Raw genomic sequence first — 20416 nt, 5'->3', positions numbered from 1 at the left:
ACTATCTAAAGATAATTCCAATGTTATTTAGAACATAAAATAGAAAAGTGCTCCAACTCATGGACATAATAACAAAACATGCCATAGCACGAAAAAGAAAACTACTGACAATTTTATTGTGAATATAGATGCAAAAATGTAAAGGAGAATATTAGCAAATTGAAACCAATAGTACATCAAAAGATCAATGTTCTCTCTTTCTGTGTCTCTATCATCCTCTCTCTCTCTCAAACCAATAAATACATCCTCATTCTCTTTCCAGCTGACGCCAAGTCATGGGCATCTCTCTGGACAACTGGCACAAGCTTCTCAAGATGGGGGGCAAGAGAAAGCCCTACCTCACAAAGCAAAAATATGAACTGGGACGCCCTGCTGTTAACACTAGGATTGGTCCCTTCTGCATATACACAGTCCATGTGTGGGGAGGCAACAAGAAGCACCAAGCCGTGAGGCTGGACGTGGGCAATTTCTTGGGCTCGGAGTGTTGTGCATGCAAAACAAGGATCACTAAAGTTGTCTACAAAGCATCCAACAAGGAACTGGTCTGCACCAAGACCACAGTAAAGAATGGCACGGTGCTCCCTGGCAGCACACCGCGCCACAGTGCTGTGAGTCCCACTGTGCACTGCCCGTGGGCTACAAGAAGCGGGCCAAGATTACTCCTGAGGAGGAAGAGATATTAAACAAAAACGATCAAAGAAAATTCAGCAGAAATACAATGAAAGGAAAAAGAATGCCACAGTGAGCAGTGTGCTGGAGGAGCAGTTCCAACGGGGCAAGCTTTCACGTGCACCACTTCAAGACCAGGCCCAAGTGGCCACACACACTGCCATGTGCTGGAGGCCAAGGAGCTGGAGTTCCATCTGAGGCAAACAAAGTCCTGGAAAGCTAAAAAATCCTCCTCCTTCTTATCTTAGCTCATGTAAGAAAGCTGTTTATTCTAAAGAGAGAAAAAAGAAAAAAAGAATTATTACTCCATGACCAAGTAGGGTATTATGCCAGGAGTTCAAGAGTGGGTTTACTTTGGGAAATCCATCAACATTAATCATTACCTCAACAAATTAAGAAGAAAAGCCATATTCTTTTATTTATAGGTGTTGAAAGATAAAATACAGTCACTATTCCTAATAACAACTTTTAGGAAAAATAGGAGAAGAAAACAACTTCAATATAATAAAGACTGTTCACCAAAATCTGGCAGTCTAAAACTAAGCTGGCAAGGTAGGGATGCAGACTACCATCACTTTTATCATCCAGATTGTTCCAAAGGGTGAAGCTAATGAAATAAGACAACAATAAAAATTTTTGGTGTAAGTGCTGAAAGAGACAGCTATGTTAGAAACCCAAGAGATATCAATAAAATCTGCTATCATAAATGAGGAAATTTGGTAAGACAGCTGGATAATAGATATCATTACAAAAGTCAACAGATTTCCTTTACTTGGCAATAATATGACAGAAATTAAAATGGAAAAAAATCCCGTTCTCATCAAAACCAAGAACTATAAAATACTATGAAAAAGTTTAACACAAAAGATGTAAAATCTATTTTTGATTCTTTTATTGAATTTATTTGGGTGACATTGGTTAATAGAATTAGATAGGTTTTAGGTGTATAATTCTGTAATAAATTACCTGTATATTGTATTGTGTGTTCACCACCTAAGTCAAGTCTCCTTCCATCACCATTTATCCCCCCTTTACCCTCTTCTACCTTCCCCCAACCCCCTTCCCTCTGGTAATCACCATACTATTGTCTGTTGACTACAAAGGGGGTTTTTTTGTTTGTTTTTTGCTTCATCCCTTCATCTTTTTTACCCAGCCCCTCAACCCCCTTTCCCTCTTACAGCTGTCAGTCTGTTCTCTGTATTTATGGCTCTGGTCCTATTTTGTTTATCAGTTATTTTGTCCATTAGATTCCACAAATAAGTGAAATCACATGGTATTTGTCTCTCTCTGACTGGTTTATTTCATTTACCATAATACTTTCCAGGTCCATCCACACTGTTGCAAAGGTTAAGATTTCCTTCTTTTATATCACCAATTAGAATTCCATTGTGTGAACGTACCACAGCTTTTTAATCCACTCATCTACTGATGGGCACTTGGGCTGTTTCCAGATCTTGGCTGTTGTAAATAACACTGCAATGAATATTGAGATTCATATATTCTTTCAAATCAGTGTTTCAGGTTTTGTTTGGATATATTCCCAAAAGTGGAATTGCTGGTCATAATGCAGTTTCTTTTTTAATTTTTTGAGGAAATTCCACAGTGGCTGCACCGATCTGCATTCCCACCAACAGTGCACAGGGGTTACCCACATCCTCACAGTACTTATTTGTTGATTTATTGATACTAGCCATTCTGACTGTTGTGAGGTGAAATCTCATTGTGTTTTTAATTTGTATTTCTTCAATGATTAGTGATGTTGAGCATTTTTTCATATGTCTATTGGCCATCTGTGTGTCCTGATCTATTTAAATTTTACAATCACTATTAAAATCCTGGCCATGTTTTTTGCAGAAATTGACAGGCTGATCCTAAAATTCATATGAAATTGGAAGACTTGGAAGCCAAATCAATATTTAAAAAGAATAAAGTGTGAAGATTCAGACACCTGATTTCAAAAATTACTGCAAAGACCTATATATAAGACCTAAAACTGTACTACTCTTAGAAGAAAAAGCAGATGTAAATCTTTGCGACTTTAGATTAGGCAACAATTTCTTAAATATGATATCAAGAGCACAAGCAATTAAAAAATAGAAAACTTTGTGCATCGAGGGACATAAAAGTGAAATGGGAAAAACTATTTGCAAATCATATATCTGAGGGTCTAATATCCTGAATATATAAAGATCTCTAACAACTCAACAATGAGAACACAACCTAATTAACAGATAAGCAAAAGACTTGAATATGCATTTCTCCAGAAAGATAGTCATATGGCCAACAAGCACAAGAACATCATTAGTCATTAAGAAAATGCAAATTAAAACCACAATGAAATATTACATCACACCCACTAGAATGGCTATGATTAAACAAACACATAAAATAACAAGTTCTGGTGAGCACACAGAGAGGTTGGAACCCTCATACATTGCTGGTAGGAATGAAAAATGGTTCAGCTGCTGTGGAAAACGGTTACACAGTTCCTCAGTAACTTAAAGATTTACCACATGGCCCAGGAAATCTATTCCTAGGCATCTGCCTGAGAAAACTGAAATATGTTCATATAAGAACTTGCAAACAAATGTTAATAGAAGCTTTTAGCATCATTACATTAGCCAAGATTAAACAGAAGGGGAGAGAATCTTAGAAGCAGCAAGAGAAAAGGACACAGTTTCCTACAAAGGAGTTCCCAGAAGACTGTCAGCTGATTTCTCAAAAGAAACCTTATAGGCAACAAGGGGCTGAAAAGAAGTATTCCAAGCCATGAGAGGCAAGGCCCTACATCCAAGATTGCTCTATCCAGCAAAGCTTTCATTTAGAATGGAAGGGCAGATAAAGTGCTTCTCAGATAAGGTCAAGTTCAAGGGGTTCATCATCACCAAGCCCTTATTATATGAAATGTTAAAGGGATTTATCTCAGAAAAAGAAGATAAAAAGTATGAACAGTAAAAATGATAGCAAACTGACAGTTATTAACAACCACACCTAAAACAAAAACAAAAGCAAACTAAGCCAACAACTAGAACAGGAACAGAACCACAGAAATGGAGATCACATGGAGGATTATCAACAGGGGAATGGGAGGGGGAAAGAGGGGGAAAGGTACAGAGAGTAAGTAGCATAAATGGTAGGTAGAAAATAGACAGGGGGAGGGTAAGAATAGTATAGGAAATGTAGAAGCCAAAGAAGTTATATGTATAACCCATGGACATAAATTATAGGGGGGTGAATGTGGGTGGTAGGGGGTGAGCAGGATGGAGGGGAGTGAAAGGGAGAAAATGGGACAACTGTAATAGCATAATCAATAAAATATATTTTAAAAAATGAAGTGTTGCCCTGGCTGGTGTGGCTCAGTGGATTGAGTGCAGGCCTGCAAACCAAAGGGTTGCTGGTTCGATTCCCAGTCAGGGCACATGCCCGGGTTGCGGGGCAGGTCCCCAGTGTGGGGTGTATGGGGTATGTAAGACACAACCACACATTGATGTTTCTCTCTCTCTCTTTCTCCTTTCCTTCCCTTTTCTCTAAAAATAAACAAATAAAATCTTTAAAAAAATGAAATGTTTTGCCCAACAGCTTGGTCACAATTAAAAAGATTAAAAACATCAAGTGTTGGTGAGAGCACCAACAGGCTGATGGGTATTTTAGAAGCTGGTATACACTCTGAGGGCAACTTAGCAGTATTTTTAATATTTAAAATATGTGTATCTTCAACCCAGCAATTCCACTTCTATATCCTCAAAGAATACACACGTATATAAAGAAGCAAGTAAAAAGGTGTTCATTGTTAACACTCACTGTAAAGCAAAAACTGGAAACCCCAATTTCCATGAAAAAAAAAAAGGTTAAATAAATTAAACCCATACTACACAATTTCTATGTAACAGCTAATAATGAGACTATGTATATTGATATGAAAACATCAAGATGTTTTTAAACAAAAATGCAAGTTGCAGAACGAAAGGTATAATATGATGTCATTTATGTTTTTAAGATACACAAAATTATGTATTTTTACATGGTATTACCAACTGGCAAGGTGGGCATATCAGAGGGAACATTCACTGTATCAGAATATACTCGTTTCACCTATATCATTAGCAGGTCCTCCCACCTCAGAGTCTGAATCTAGTGGCCTGCCGACAGACTGTCAACGACGCAGAAGCGGTGACCACAGGAACACCAGTGCCTCTCCCCGCTTTCTGCAGGGCTGACCTTCCAAAGCTCCAGTGGCTGCCTGAAACCAAGACAGTACCAAACCCTGTATACACAGCTTTTTCCTATACATACACACCTATGAAAAAGCTAAATTTACAAATTAGGCACAATAAGAGATTAACAATAACTATACAGAAAATAACAATATACTATAATCAAATTTATGTAAATGTGTCCTCTTTCTAAAATTATCTTGTCCCACTGTCCCTACCCTTCTTCTTGTGATGTGAGATGGCACTGTGCCCACTGATGAGATGAAGGGAGGTGGAACTTTCCATTTAATATTTTCAGACTGTAGTTGACCGTGGTAACTGAAACCACAGAAAGCCAAACCACGGATAGGGGAACTACTGAATTTCCTCTCCCCTCTTTTTTCCCTTAGCTAGTCTACCTCAAAATCACTTCAGTTAATTTTTTTAACGCAAAAAGCAAATGTCCATGAAGCATGTGCCATCACGCATACACTCCGGATTTGGCGATTTGGTAATGAAAGGAATGCTTTAGGAAAGGTTCTTCCAATAGTAACAGGCAGACAAAATGTCAAGCAAGGGGGCAGGGGAGGCAGCCAAAAGATTGGGTTCCAGGCCAGGCCCTCTTTGTCCTTTCCGAAGCTGTTCAGGGCTTCCCAATACTGTAAAATAAAGGCCTAATTCCTGAGCCTAATCTCCAAAACAGTCCGCAGTCCAGCTTCAACATATTTTCTGATCTCTTTTATTACTTCTTCCCATCAGAAGTACCCACTTCAGCCTGGCATTAGCATGTGCCCCTTCCTGTTCACAGTTCCTTCTCCCTTCTCCCTTCCTAAACTTGGCTTCCTTTAAAAACATACACTAAAAATGTGTTGTTTACGTTAAGACTTAAATCACACCGTTCCCACTCCCCACGTCTTCTGTGACCAGCCTGCTCCCTCCTCTGAAGCCCTGGAGCTTGTGGTATCTTTACAGTTCACGAGGCTTCGTCATCAGCCACATTCTCACATTCCCAACAGTGTCCACTTGGCTTGTCTTCCCCTCCCAATGTGGCTGAAGCACCTTAGTCAGTAAACATCTGCTATTGATTGACTGGCCTCAGAAGCAAAATCGAAGTGCGAAGAAAATGATAAATCATAGTAACTGCTTTAATATTAAAATATTTATTTTTCTAAAAGATCACACAAAAGTTGGGGAAGGAAAGAAAGATGTTAACTAGCCTGCATCAAGATCTGAGCTGACGAAGGACAGAGAGCTGCCTAAAGAAACCGGTAGCTGGAGCAAAGGGCAGAGCTCTGCACGGCCGCAGCCAGGGTCGGCCAGGTTCACAGCGCCACCGCGTGCAGAGGGGACAGCAAACTGCTGGCCCCAATCACCCTCCTTTTCAGGAAGGGAAGAAGCAGGAGCTCACTCTTTGGACATGTTCTTGATGGTCTTGTGCTCCTTCATGGCCTTCTCCCACTCACTGCCATTGAACTCCTCGATGACCACACTCCTCACGGTGCCCTCATCCAGGCAGTGTGGGGCGATTCCTGGAGGGAAGTGGCACAGAGAAAGGGGTCCCCAGGATGCGTGAGACCAGGTGCTGTACTGGCTCTGGGACAGGCCCACACCTGCAAGCATCACTGTACTGCATGGGAGGCTTTCAGAATGATACACCGGAGTTTACAGTGTCAGCCTCAGGGCTTATCATCCTCGTCTCCCGGCTGGGGAGCGGGCTTCCTGAGCCAAGGGGTGGCCAAGGACAGACTTCAGTCAGCACCAAGCTGAGAGCACAGAAGAGGAGAAAGCCTCAGCCTACAGCGATCTCGAACAGGCCTTTTCCAGGGCTTAGACAGGTAACTCTCTAAGCCTTAAATGCCTCACATTAGTATAGGACTTGACACTTTCCAGAAGTTTTTCCTGTGCCTCAAGGGAGGTGAAAAGGAGTCTCCGTGCGACACATGAGGAACACACAGGGGCTACTAAAGAAATGGGCCAGAAGGACAAGGGTGATGCGGGACCACCTGCCACGGGAAGGTCATGGCCACAGCTGTCCCAGCATAGCTCTGGGGGGTGCTCCATACAGGGTCTGAGATGCCTCAGGAGCATCCTCAACGCTGCTTTCCGCTCAATTCGCCCTGCAATTGGCATCATTCCGAACAAATGTTTAAAGGTTGTTCTCTCCCTCCAGATCCAAGTAGGACTTGAAGAGGGACTTGTGGCAGGGGGAGTTCTCCTGTTTGTGTTTTGAACTAACCAAAAATTTTTAATGACATTATCAATGCTCCTCATTCTTGCTTTCTTTATCCCTTTAGCCACTGTTATTAAAATTCCCTCCCCCTTCCACCAGCCCATCGTCTCCCCCTTCCTCCCCACCTTTCAATGTTGGCCAGGCGGCACACAGCGCCGCAGCACCAGTAATGAGAATTAGGACCTGGCTGGCACCTGAATGACCAGAGCCAGCCTTACATCCCTTCGTTTCAAAAAGGCTCTGCCGAAGAGCCCCGTTCATCCAAAACATGCACGTGGAAGGGCCTCGCCAAGCGGGAGGCCAGCCAAGGGCACCAGTGCCCAATTTTCTCAGCAGCACACCCACCCAGGGCGGCCCTAGGCGACCGTGTGCCCTGGGCTGTGGCCAATGCCCTCACTCACCGAAGCCACCGGGGTTGGAGCGGGGTGTGTAGAAGCTCTGCACGCCACACCTCTTACAGAAGGTGTGCTGCGCTTTGTGGGTGTTGAACGTGTACGTGGTTATGCTCTCAGCTCCCTGAGGGGAAACAGACAGACGGGTGCTCTCTTTACAAAGAGAGTTTTTTTTGTCATTTGAAGAATACATCTTTTAAAAGGCTCAGTGGGTTGGGGGGCCCTTCTGTAGGGCTCTCAGGACGATGAGGACATATCCAACCTCCCAGAGACTGGAGGCTTCTCTGGGGCAGGGAACCACCCACACTGCCCGGAGATGCATCCATGCAGGTGGGTCCCCGACCCAGAGAAGCAGCAGCTCACACCTTCTCTAGGCTCAGCTGCACACAGAACAACTCAGCTTCATCCCCTCCCTGGTCCACGGGAAGACGGTGTGCCCTGTTGGTGGCAGGCAGAGAAACGTCTGCTCCCCAGGGCTCGTGCTAGGGGCTGGCTCTCCCTGTGCACACACAGCACTGCTCAAGGTCTTAAGAAAACTGTTAACTGTATTTGAATTCATCTACAAAGGGCAAATTAAGAAAAGAATATTTGCCAACATCGCAGACAGAGGGCTGATTTCCTAAATGGATAACAAATGGGAAATTGGGCAAAGGACATGACCAAATAGTGAAAAGAAAAAACAAACAGCTCTTTAACCTGTGAAACGATGTTTACACTCATGAACTGCAATGAGATCCTTTTCACTTTCACAGCCAGGGGGGCAAAAATCAAGAAGTTGTTTAACCCAGATTGAGGCGTATGTGGAGAAACATGAACTCTCGTGTATCAGTCGTGGGAATGTAAACTGGTAAAATCTGGCATCTGCCAAAATTTTAAATGAACATACCCTTTAACACAGCCACTCCACTTCTAGAAATTCATCCTACAATTAAAATTCCATATGTATCCAATGTCATCTGTATATAGTTATTACAGCACTGTTTGTAAAGGCTTAAGATTGGAAAAATTGAAAATGTCCATCAATAGAAGATTAGTTAAAGCAATTATGGGCATTCATAAAATGGAGTATTCTGCAACTTTTGAAAAGAATGTGGTAGTTCTATTTACAAATACTAATATGGGACAATCTACAAGGTTACAAAGTTAAGTGAAAAAGCGAAGTATAAAACCATTTGTGTAGTATAGCACCATTTCTATTTTTTAAAGATATACAAAAAAAGGAAAATGAATAAAACAAAAAATAAAATAAAATAAAAAAGGGCACACATGCTGGGGTGTGTGTGTGTGTGTGTGTGTGTGTGTGTGTGTGTGTGTGTGTGTGTGGTTGGGCTGGAGGCCTTTGCATCCCTCCTCCCCGCCACCAGAACTCCCTTGGAGCCCTGTGCCTTCCAGAAGCAGAGCTCCCTGAGGGGCCTGGTCTCACCCCACAGCCACTTCACCACAGAGAAGCAGCAAAGAACAATTGCCAAGTGGTCTGGAACCATCCAGGATTTTCTGAGTGTGCACTTTGCCCCAAGAAATTACTGAGAGAAACTGGGAGCTGCCTCACACCCTGCTTCACCTCTTTCGTTACTGGAGGTCACCCAGTGATGTCCAGATCCTCATTCCCTGGTTCTTCTGCGCATCCACCAACCTGACCACGGCCTCCTGCTCCTCACTAAAATGCACGGCCTGTCATCACCCAACTGCCATGTTCTCAACGTCTCTGGTCACGTCTTCTGTCTTCGTGCCAAGTCAGAAATCACCACTGTCCTCCATGTTGACAAATCTAATGGTCACATCTCTTGACCATTGGATTCTTGTTCTTCCTAACCTGACCTCTCGGTGCCACTCCATCCATTTTGGAACATCTCTCCGAGGACACCACACTCTCCTGTTTTTCCCTCCTTCTCAGGGCTCTCTATGACTGCTGGCCTGCCCCAGGGCTCTGTCCTCAGCCCCTGCCCTCTGGCTACATCTCTACCCAGCTGACTAGTCTCCTGGCTCTACACACCATCAACAAGGCAACAGCCACCAAACCAAAGCTCCCACTCTGATCTCTCTCCACAACCCCAGGCTTTATACCAGCTGCCCACTTCCTCTCTCTGTATGAATGTCCAACAGGCCTCTTCAACTGAACTTTCTCAAAACAGAGCTCTTCATTCCAGCACCCCCACCTGTGTCTCCTGCAGGGTCTGGCATCTCCATTCACCTGGTCGCTTAGACCAACACTGTGGCTGTGACTGACTCCTCTGTCCTCCTCATCTGCATGCCCAATCCTTCAGAGTTCTGCTCAGCGTTTCACTAGAACAGTGGCTCTCAGAGCGGGGTCCTCCGGCCAGCAGCATCACCTGAACATGTAAGAAATGTAAATTCTTATCCCCCCACCCCGTCCCAGTACCCACAGGATCAAGAGTGGGGCTCAGCTGTCTGTTTTCACACAGGGACTGTGCACACACATGAGGTTTGAAAACCACAGCTTGAACACATTTGTCCAATTACCTATTCAAAGCATATCTCCAATCCTCTATGTTCTTCCCATCTCCACGCTGCATCGTAATCCAAGCTGCCATCACTTCTCAGCTGACCGGCCTTAACAAGCCCTGTCTCTGCACTCACCTCCTTACAGCCCACTCTCCACACCGCAGCCAAAGCAAGCTTTGAAAACACTGAAGCAGGTCTCCTCACCACCCGGCTAAAGACCTCCACAAGCTTCACACTACACAAAAAATAAAATCTACTTCCTTGTCTGCTCCTGCCTCTCTCCAACTCACCCTAGTCTCCTCCATCACCTCCACCACACCTGCCGTGGGTCAGCTCCTCAGACACTCTGCGTCTGTGCTCCTCACACCCTCCGCTCTGTGTTCCCTTCGCCTGGGGCACTCCTGCACACGACCCCGTCTGCACCCTTCAGATCAGAACACCAGAGGGCCTTGCTGACCAGTCTACACCAGCCACCCGGTGATCTTCTGTCACGTTGCTGTCCTTTAACTCCTTATACAACACTACCAGAGTTTTTCTTATTCAGTTTTTCCGCCTCCCCACTACAGAACGTAAACTCTAAGAAGGGCCTTATCTGTCCTGTTAATTGCTGAGCGTCAGTGGAACAGTGCCTGGCACATAGTAGGTGTCCCATAAATACCTGTTGTATGAATAGTAAGTTTTGTACTTAGTTTGTTAAAAAAAACCAACACCATATATATAATGAATCATTATACTGTGTATCTGAAACTAATATAAATGTTGTATGTCAAATATATCTCAAATAAAATAAATAAATAAATAAAAACAAGCAGAAACTTGCTCCTTCAACAGGCTGGAGCCGAAAAAGAGAACGCTGCTGTAGAGCACAAAAAATGCATTGATAAGCAGGACCACGAAGAAAAAATAAGGGAAAAAATATCAATTCCAAGACCCAAGAGCCCATGGCTGCACCTGGTGGTGTCTTCAGAAACCATCTGTCCTGGGTGCTCAGGAGCAAAGGTGAACTGGGGCCACTGCCTCCAGCAGGCATCTCAGGAGAGCACCCTGGCGGTCTTCTGGGCTTATGGGAAAGATGAGACACAGGTATGCTGCCCGCCTGTCCCACCTCCCCTACCAGTCACATGGAGGATCAAGGAACTGATAAAGAATAAGACACAGGCCCTGGCTGGGTAGCTCAGTTGGTTACAGCATCGTCCCAATGTGCCAATGTTGTGAGTTCGATCCCTGGTTAGGGCACATATAAGAATCACCAGGAGGGCATAAATAAGTGAAACAACAAATTAATCTCTCCCTCTCTCTCCCTGTCTCCCTTCCTCTTTTTTCTCTAAAAGCAATAAATTTTTTTTCCATTTTTATTTAAAAAGTTTTTAAGGGAATAGAAGACAAATCAGCCCAAAGTATCTGGGATTAAGTCTCTCACTACCTAGGAAAGACCATTACTCACACATTCATTCACTTAGTCTTTCCTGCAAGACACTGAGTACCTCCTTAATGTCAAGCCTATGAGCCAGGAGCTGGGCAGACCTGACAAATGATGGTGTTTTGAGACCCTCATGGTCTAGTAAAGGAGACAAGCGTGGAAGCAGATGATCACCCCAATGCACAGATCTGTCAGACCACACGGGGGCAACCGAGGGGAACCAAGGATGGAATGAAAGCCCCACCTCACAGTAGCACCACTGTGCCAAAGACCTTCTAAAAGAGTTTCTACTGCTTGACCACAGATTTTATTTCTAAGAGAACTGAGCCTAAAAATATATTTTCTAAATTATCGAAGATTTATACACAGGGAGGTTCACCACAGTGTTGGTTATGATTGGAAAAAGATAGCACTCAACCTCAAAGGTCAAATACAGAGAGTTGTTTATGGTAGATTCATATAACAAAACATGGTGCAAACACAGGAACAGCGGGATCGGTGAACTAGGAAATGGTGGGGGAGGAAGAGACTGAACGGTGGAGGGAAGACTTTTCACTGTATATATGGCCTTCTGTACCTTCCAAACGTTGCACTGAGCACAAAGAATTTCCCACAATAATAAAGTTTAAAATATATTTTTCATTGGAAAATGCTAAAGCCAATTATAAAACAGAAAGAAAGGTAAAATCCTACTTTGATAAAAAAAATAGAGAGAGATGTATTTATCTGTGTAGAAAATAATGCACAAAGATATACACCAAAATATTTTTTAAAGTTATTTCTCTCTTTTTTTAAAAGATTTTGTCTATCTAGTTTTAGAGAGAGGGGAAGGGAGGGAGAAAGAGAGGGAGAGAAACACTGATGTGTGAGAGATACAGCAACCGGCTGCCTCCTGCAGATGCCCTGACCGGGCACCAACCCCACAACCCAGGCATGAGCCACACCAGTCAGAGCTGTACATCAAAATACTAGCAGTGGTTACCTTTGGTTGATAGGATTTGGGTGATCTTATTTATTTGAAAATGTCTCCTCAGTAATATCAAATAAGTATCCAAAATATAAGGGAAAAAAATAACACAACATTTTAAAAATAAACACGACAGCTGGTGTCCAGGGAAATTAAAGCCCCAGAGCGGCCCTGCTGTGCTCCTTTCCCGCTGCACTCCGGGGGCTGTGCTGTCGGCGGGGGACTCACCCACGGGCTCTGCATCTTCAACCCTGCTCTTAGCACTAACCTTCAGGAGCTTGAAGCGAGAAGCAGGAACAATGAAGTGTCTATTCTGCTTCTTCTTGCAAACACTGCAGCTACAGAAAGACAGAGCAAGTCCCAGGTTGTGAACAGCCATCTGCACCCTCTGAGTGCCCAAGGGGCCCAACCTGATTGGCTTTGAGAGCCTGCTGACCCCAGAAGTGAAGCTGCTTTCAACACTATCCAGGGAAGGTCTCTGCCCACAGGTCTCACACCCAGCAGTTGAGACCATGCAACTTTGCAAAACTAGGGCCAAGAGAGCCACCTTTCTGCCGTGTGCCTCCTCCCAACCCTGCCTCCAGCTCATTACAGTGAAGGGAGCCACTGCGTTCTACAGACACCTATATCTGGCACAGCCAGTCTGACACCTCTGGGACAGCCACACCACAGGCGGACAGGGAAGGCTCTGTCCCCCTCTGTCCTCATCCACGCAGCCCAGAGAGCCTAGCTCCAAGGAAAACAGGTCCTCGGGACCGCCATCTTTGGATTTCACTCTAAGCCACCTCTTTTCAGTCCACCTTCAAAAAAATTCTAATTTAGTACAGAATCCTCTATCTAGAGGATCCTCTAATCCTCTAGTATAGAATTCATGGTGCTGCTCTGGCCAGTGTGGCTCGGTTGGGTGTCGTCCCACAAACTAAAAGGTTGCGAGTTCAATTCCCAGTCAGGGCACATGCTTGGGATGCCAGTTTGGTCCCTGGTCAAGGCACATACAAGAGGCAACTTAGCGATGTTTCTCTCTCACATTAATGTTTCTCTCACTCTCTTTCTCTCTCCCTTCTCCTCTTCCTAGAATTAAAAAAAAAAAAAAAAGAATCCATGGTGCTTCTCCAATCTGGACTCCACTCTTAGTAGCCTGGTCAGTTCCCCATTTGAGTAATTCCACGATGTATTTTTCATGTATAATTCAGGTACCAGCTAGGGGCAAGAGGTACAGAAGCCAGAGCCTGCAGTCCTGGTTCTGTCACAATGCCAGGGAAGGTGCTAAAAAGCAGCCCCTCCCCACAGAGCCTGGCAGTGCCATCTGCCTCACCTGAAGGATAGAGCGAGAGGGCCTAGAGAATGGTGAGCTCCAGGTGCACACACCCGCTTATTTACTGCCCTTACCCCCCAACACTGAAGACTCTGTCCAAGGCATTTCACTCAGTGCCCAGACCGACCGACCTCCAGCTAACCACTCCCTCACCCACCAGCAGAATTGTCTGAGGGGTGACTCTGCCTGGCACAAGCCACAGGACCCTGCTGTGTCACCTGGGGCTGGGCTGTAGGAGTGAGCTCTCTCCCCATCTCTCTTTCACACAGACACATAACAGGCTTAGTTATTTTTAGCCTCCATCTTTTAAAAAAAAATGTTATTATTAAAAACTTCTAGTATATGCTACAGGAGAAAGAATAGAACAATGAGCCCTTAAATACCCATCACCTGACCCCAACAATTACCAGGTATATGTTGATTCATCTATACCCCAACTCCCCAGCAGATGTTGAAGCCCTGCGTTCTAACTCAGAAGTCCTTCTCAACTAGCTTGGGAAGAGAACACACTCACTTGCAGTCAAAGATGTGTAAGTCTGCCGAGGCCCAGACTTCAAAGCGAACTGCTCCACAGTGGCAGCCTCCCGTGTGTTTCACCAGGCCCTGGTACTCACTGCACAAAACAGAACATCGGGAGGGTAAGAATTCTTGAAGACTCCAGCGGGTCCCCACTGCATAGCGCGTGCTTCTTCTCTCTTCTGTTGTGGAAAGAAAGCAGCGAGATGGACAAAACTCTTCTCTACATGACAACAGACGCCCCTGTTTTTGAGGAGGAACTGTGTGTGAATTTATAAAAGAAAGGTCTCAGTGCCTTCTTCGCCCATGAGCTCTCGTCTTATATGAGAACTCACGTGAGTCCCATGCCTTATATGTTAAACGGGAAAAGAAAGCATTCCAAAAATTTGGGACAAGGCAGTGGTGGGAATTCTAATCCCACCACTCAAACATTTTTATTTATATGTCAAATATTTACTAAAAATTTTTACGAAACAAGTGCACTGCACTGAAAAGAGAGCGGTAACCAAGATACAGCAGGCATGGCTCCCGGCCTTACTGCCCTTAGGCAGCCGTCAAACAAATTACCCAAATAATATTGAAATGATTGTGATAAAGGTGGTCAGGCCACTATGAAAAAGAAAGGCACAGGGACCCAACCAAGTCTGAGGGTTCAGACAAAAGCCTTCTGAGAAAGTTACAACGGCCCTTATAATTTTGCTATATTCCCCTCCAGTATTTTACATACAGATAACTTTTTACAGAAGTATACATAAACATTACATACAACTTTAATCCCTTTAAAACTTACTATATATATATAAGCAGGTCCTTAATTAAACATGATTAAGATTTGATATCATCAAAATGCTTTCCAAAACGGCTGGACACTCTTATCAGTCATCAATGAGAAAACATTTCACTGTACCTTTCAAGCAATAATTATAGGAAAAACAGCTTGCCGTGGTTTTAACCTGCATTTATTTGGTTATTAAGACTACATGGGGGGACAGGTAAAAAGGTGAAGGGGCATAAGAGGTACAACGTTCCCGGTATAAAATAAGTCACAGGGATTCACTAAGCTGCAGCGCAGGGAACACAGTCCGTAAGAACACACCAGCCCTGTGTGATGGCAGAGTTACTGGGCTTCTGGTGATCACGTCATAAGCCATATAAACCTCAAATCACTATGTTGTACACCCGAAACTAATATAATGTGGTATATGAGCTACAATGTTTTTTAAAAATTTAAAGACTGAATGCTTTATCTTGTTTCTTTACAAGTTGAATCAGTTAATTTGATGTAAATATTTTCTGCATATACAATTAATACTTACTGTAAAAATGTAAAACGGTACAGCATTTGGTAACATTAGAAGTGAAAGTCTCCTATAATCCTAACACCCACGGGAATCCAGTTAACTATTTGCTAAATAGTCCTCCAGACTTTTTTTTCATACAATATTTTAACAAAAACTGCAGAATTATACATTCCTTTTGCACATAAGTTAATATGGTGAGTTTCGGTTTCTTATAGGTAAAAAAATATTCAGTCTATACTCCAAAGTGATAAAAAGTGAGGTTCACACAAATCCGAATAGTGCGTCTCTGAGAGGCAATTCTCACCAAGAGAATTTCTTCTGGAACAAAGACAAGGGACATTTTTATTCAATTGGTAATCCTCAAGTTGTTAGGCAATTGTTAGGTTGTTCTTGTTTCCTCTAGGGTTTCGGTGGTTCTTTCCAATTCATAAAATAATCGACACTGGGAGATATTATTGGGGAACTAAAATATTTCTCTGTAACACAGCTGTTCTCCAGAGCTGGAATCTATATGCTATCACATTTGGAGAAAACAAGGCAGACCTTGCCAAAGATAACATTAATAGCCCCTTCCCAACATCATGGACATTGTGTAATCCTCCTTTGGTCACCTAAGGAGCTGGAGGGTTTTTCCCTGCAGTATGGAAGCTGTGGGAGCGCAGGGAGAGTGCGCTGCCCAGAAGCATCTGAGGTGGAGAACAGAGAGGCTCCCTCATCTTAGGGGCCCGCGCCGCGCTCCTGAATCCCAGCACCTCTTTGTGCGCGCTCTAATCCGGGATGCAGCAACCCCTCCCCGCCGCCCCGCTCCCTCCCAGCGAGCGCCTGGAACAAAAACGGGATTTCTCATCCCAGTTGATTCAAAACTTCTATTAAGCTTTTCTCATCCCCATACCTTTCCCCTCCCACCCCTTCCAAAAACACCTGCGTAAATATAAAAAGCAACACAGGTATGAGGAAAGACGTGGCATTTATCGTCTTTTCACTAGGAAAGACCCGGGCACCCTTTGCCCGCTAAGGCAAGAGACGCGATGGCTGTCCCGGGAAACACCCTTCGTGTCCCAGGGCGCCGTTGAGTCCCTCAAGATCCGAGGCGGCGCCCCAACCCTTCCCGAGGAGAAGCCCCAACTCTAGTCAAGGCCGCTACAATTAGGAACGAGCCTGGTGCCACCAGGGGAAAGCGCAGCGGTCACCTTACGGGTAAGACGCAGAACCTAAAATATGTCCCAAACGCGCAAGTAGGCAGAGGCGCAAGGCAGGCCGGCGACCCGATTCCCCGGCTGAGGGTGTCAGCGTGGCCCCGGCTCCCGCGCTCCCGGCCCCGCAGCACTCACAAGGTGTCCAGCAGAAGCTTAGCGGCGCCCTCGAAGGTGAGCTTCTGCCGCTTCTGGAACGTCTCCCAGCGCTCCCTCTGGTCGCCCAGGTCCAACGTGGCCACCGAGGACGTCGGAGTCACCGGGGTTGGGGGCGGTGGCGGTGGCAGCAGCGCGGGCTCCGGCTCACCGGGGTCCGCCTCCTGGGCCAGCGGCGACGACTGCCTCGGCCGCTGCCTGGCCGACGGCTTCCAGGTCGCCGCCAGGCTCCTGCCCCCCGCCTGGCCCGTGGGACGCCGTGCGCGGGTGGCGCCGGGAGCTGAGGCGGCGGCGGCGGGAGCCCTTGAGGCCCCAGGCCGCTTCTGCCCGCGTGGCTCAGAGGACGCGTTGCTCCTAGTCTGCCGCATGGCTCCCGCAGCCCGGCGCTTAGGCCTTGCAGCCCGCGCGTCCCCGCTGCCCCGCGCGCGCCCTTTCCCGCAGACCAACCTGCACGCCCAGGGGGCGCTGCGCCCGCCAGCCCCGGCGCCGGCCTCGGGCTTCGGCCCTGGTCCCCGGCCTGCCGCACTTGGCTCCCCGCAACCCGCTGCGCACTAAACGGAGTCTCAGCTCGCCCGCTCGCCAGCCTTCCGGCCTGCACCTGCCACCTGCCAGATGCAGGCCAAACAAGACCGCGCTTCAGGCCTGGTCTCCCGACACCCAGAGCCTGTTTGCACCAGCAGAGATGCCTCCGTCTCCTCTGAATCCAAAGTGCTGCTTCTTTCCTTCCTGACCTAGGGGGGCTGTGGCCTTGAATTCACAGCTACATCCCAGCGGGGAACCTGCCGTAACTTTGTCTTCAAGAAGAGGACAGTACTTATCTGGAGCCAGCGTGCGCCTGAAATGAGCTAATGTGTGTAAATGGCCTGGCACCGGCTACCTGCTGGACAAAGAGCAGCCCAAACCACAGTTATTAAACGCCGTCTTTCCCTCTTTACATAAAACTCTGTGTGTGCGTGCGTTTTACAATTTATTCATTCTAAAAAACCTGTTTACCGTGGACAACAGGTTTTTTAGAATTAATGAATGAATGAAACCCTGACTAAATTACGTGATTATGGTTTTGTTGAACACACCACCAAAGTTTGAAGCCAAAAATCACAAGAACCGGTGATGAAACCTAGATATTTTACTCATAAATTCAAAGAAATAACATTTTCTCTAACTCATTCTCCTACTTTTTTGTTTTCTATTTCTTTAATTTCAACCTTCTTCGTTCTTCTGTTTTTGTTTATCTTATCATTAGTTTAATAGTTTATTGAATTAAATACATAATTCATTTATTTTCAGTGTTTTTAGTAATAAAAATATTAACAACTATAAATTTTCCTCTAAGTATAGCTTTAGCTGTATCCATTAGGGTTTTATATGGTGTTCTCTAAGAATTTTCTATATAAACTGTCTTAATTACTTTCTTAATTACTCAGTCATGAAATCAGAGTCCTCCAGATTTGTTCTTCAAGATTATCTTTGTCCTTCAAAGTCCTGTGCATTTCCATATTCAGTATGGAATCAGATATTAACTTCTACAAAGCAGCCTGTTTGATATCAACCATACTTCTCAGGTCCTCTAATCTAATATTCCTAACTTCATTCCTTTAATTTTTGTTTTTGTCATACCAATAGCTTTTTCTAAAGGAAATGTTTTACATTTAAAAAGAGAGGTTTAAAGAAGAGCAAGAGAAAAACAAAAATAAGTAATAACTGAAAACAACAAAAAATAAAATGAAAATGAAAAAATATTAAAAGGGGAAAAAAAGAGTTCCAAGAAATGGAATAGGATTCACAGCAATGATTATTTCTGAGATCTACGAGATTTGAAACATAATTACAAAAGGCTAAAACCAAAGGATTCATTCCTACATTTTCCTTTTTTAAAAAATCCAGATGATTTGTCACATCAAGAAAGTTCAGCCCTGACTGGTGTGGCTCAGTTGGTTGTGCTTAGTCTTGCAAAGGAGGTCAGGGGTTGGATTCCTGGTCAGGGCAATCCATGCCTGGGTTTTGAGTTAGGTACCCAGTCAGCTCTCCTTCTCTATCTCCCTCCCTTCCCCTCTCTCTAAAAATAAATAAATAAAATCTAGGAAGAGAGAGAAGAGAAAGAAGGAAAGAAGGAAGGAAGGAAAGAAAGAAAGGGAAAGGGAAAGTTCAGACTCTGGCCAGGTAGGTGAGTTGGTTAGAGCATGGTCCCCATAATGCCAAGATTTCAGGTTCCAACCCCCAGGGCATGTACAAGCATTAACCAATCAATGCATAAGCAAGTGGAACAAGAACAAATTGATGTTTCTCCTTCTCTCTCTCTCTCTCTCTCTCTCTCTCTCTCTCTCTGTCTCTCCCTCTCTCTCCGTCTGTCTCTATCTCCCTTCCTCTCACTCTCTAAAATCATAAGTAAAAAATAATAAATAAATAAATCTTTAGGGGAAAAAATATTACTGCAGCCACAGCCTTAGTCGTTCTCTGGATCACTGCCCTTCCTCATGGTATGAACACCCCACCAAGGACAGAAACACGTCTTCAGTTGGTGTCTTAGGGTTTTCCTCCACGTCTGTCTTGATTGCTCTATACTCAGATAATTCCCATTCCAACCCATTTATTGTCAGGTTCATGCCAGCAAACACCAGAGGTGCAATAAATTGAGCCTGATATCATCTTCAAGGTAAATCTCCCCATTGTGGGGAGATTTCTACCAGGATAATTGGGTATGCTGGTTGTTGAAATGGCTTTGATAAATTCGACCTCAGGAAACTTCCTGGCAAGTCCACTGAAGTGCTGATTGATCAGCACAGAGACAGGAATCCCTTGTTTGTAGAGGTTCGAGATCACATTCAAGCCCTCTCCACCTTTGGTAACTTCCTGAACACAATCCTTTCCTGAGATCTGCAAAACTTTTCCAAATTTGTTCTTCACTTCAGTTGCCTTCCATTCAGCCAGTCTCTGCTTCCTGTACATTTCAATAGCTCGTTGGTCTTCCTCATTAAATTCGTCTTCACTACCCTCCAGTTCTTCCGAAGTCGTATCTATCATCTTTTTCACAACTGACTGCCGAAGGATTCGCTGCTCTGCCTCTTCTGCCTCCTTTTCCAGTTCGTTTAAACTTTCCTTCGTGGGCAACATGCCCTATTTTTTGCATAAAATCTCATTCCACTCACTGTCTGCCCTGGGGTCCTGAATTTTGTCTCAAATAGCTCGAGCCAGGCTGGCAGAGTCCAGCCCCTCCCCACTCCCCCAAACCCACCCGCCCGCACCAGCTCTCTTCTGCGCATGCGCCCATGACTTCAATTTATTTTTCTCTTTCCATTCTTTCACTTCTCCTCAGAGTTAGACCAACTAATGTTTTCATATTACTCTAGTTACTATTTGATTGAATCAAGTCAACTTAATTCCTAGAATCATACTGTTCAGGCACATACCTTTTTAATTGCCTTCTTGGGTTTGGGGTGTGCAGTAACTTCATTCGGGGTTTTTTTCACCTCAAGCCAATTTAACAGTATAATATCTTTAAGATAAAATTCGAATTCATGTTTTTCATTTCTAAATCGGGCTGAACCTTACACAGACTGAAGTATTTTTACATATATGCACAACTTCACAACCACCACCCAGA

At 44.6% G+C, this 20416-nt stretch overlaps 2 protein-coding genes and 1 pseudogene across 4 annotated transcripts in view; 1 reads left to right on the top strand and 2 right to left on the bottom strand.

Moving 5' to 3' along the window:
- PIGL (phosphatidylinositol glycan anchor biosynthesis class L) overlaps positions 1 to 4321 on the top strand; it is an 81706-nt gene extending 77385 nt beyond the window's left edge. For all 3 annotated transcript variants that reach the window (XR_006656136.2, XM_024564633.3, XM_024564631.3), the window contains one exon: positions 263 to 4321. The gene's annotated coding sequence lies outside the window, so the exon portion shown is untranslated. The remainder of the gene's footprint in view (positions 1 to 262) is intronic.
- A 1048-nt stretch (positions 4322 to 5369) lies between these two features.
- Positions 5370 to 17255, bottom strand: CENPV (centromere protein V). Its single transcript, XM_024565172.3, has 5 exons — positions 16798 to 17255; positions 14164 to 14262; positions 12603 to 12672; positions 7494 to 7608; positions 5370 to 6391 (listed from the first exon to the last, which is right to left on the bottom strand). The coding sequence occupies exons 1-5, from the start codon at positions 17181 to 17183 to the stop codon at positions 6267 to 6269; spliced, it is 795 nt and encodes a 264-aa protein (XP_024420940.2). The 5' UTR covers positions 17184 to 17255; the 3' UTR covers positions 5370 to 6266.
- Positions 17256 to 19258: 2003 nt separating this feature from the next.
- On the bottom strand, positions 19259 to 20075 carry LOC112308786 (phosducin-like protein 3; annotated as a pseudogene).
- Between the last annotated feature and the right edge of the window lie 341 nt (positions 20076 to 20416).

Source organism: Desmodus rotundus, chromosome 9 (assembly GCF_022682495.2).
Source record: "Desmodus rotundus isolate HL8 chromosome 9, HLdesRot8A.1, whole genome shotgun sequence".
NCBI classification, from domain to species: domain Eukaryota; kingdom Metazoa; phylum Chordata; class Mammalia; order Chiroptera; family Phyllostomidae; genus Desmodus; species Desmodus rotundus.
The sequence above is the reverse complement of the archived record's forward strand: the minus strand, read 5'-3'. Positions and strand labels throughout refer to the sequence as shown.

Bases quoted from the DNA above. Each gene is read 5' to 3' on its own strand.
- CENPV (XM_024565172.3), bottom strand. From the start codon at position 17,183: ATGCGGCAGACTAGGAGCAACGCGTCCTCTGAGCCACGCGGGCAGAAG. The intron at 12,673-14,163 runs GTGAGTGTGTTC...GTCTTTCTGTAG, and splicing joins TTACACATCTTTGACTGCAA to CTGCAGTGTTTGCAAGAAGA. The intron at 7,609-12,602 runs GTTAGTGCTAAG...GTTTCCCCTCAG, and splicing joins CTCGCTTCAAGCTCCTGAAG to GGAGCTGAGAGCATAACCAC.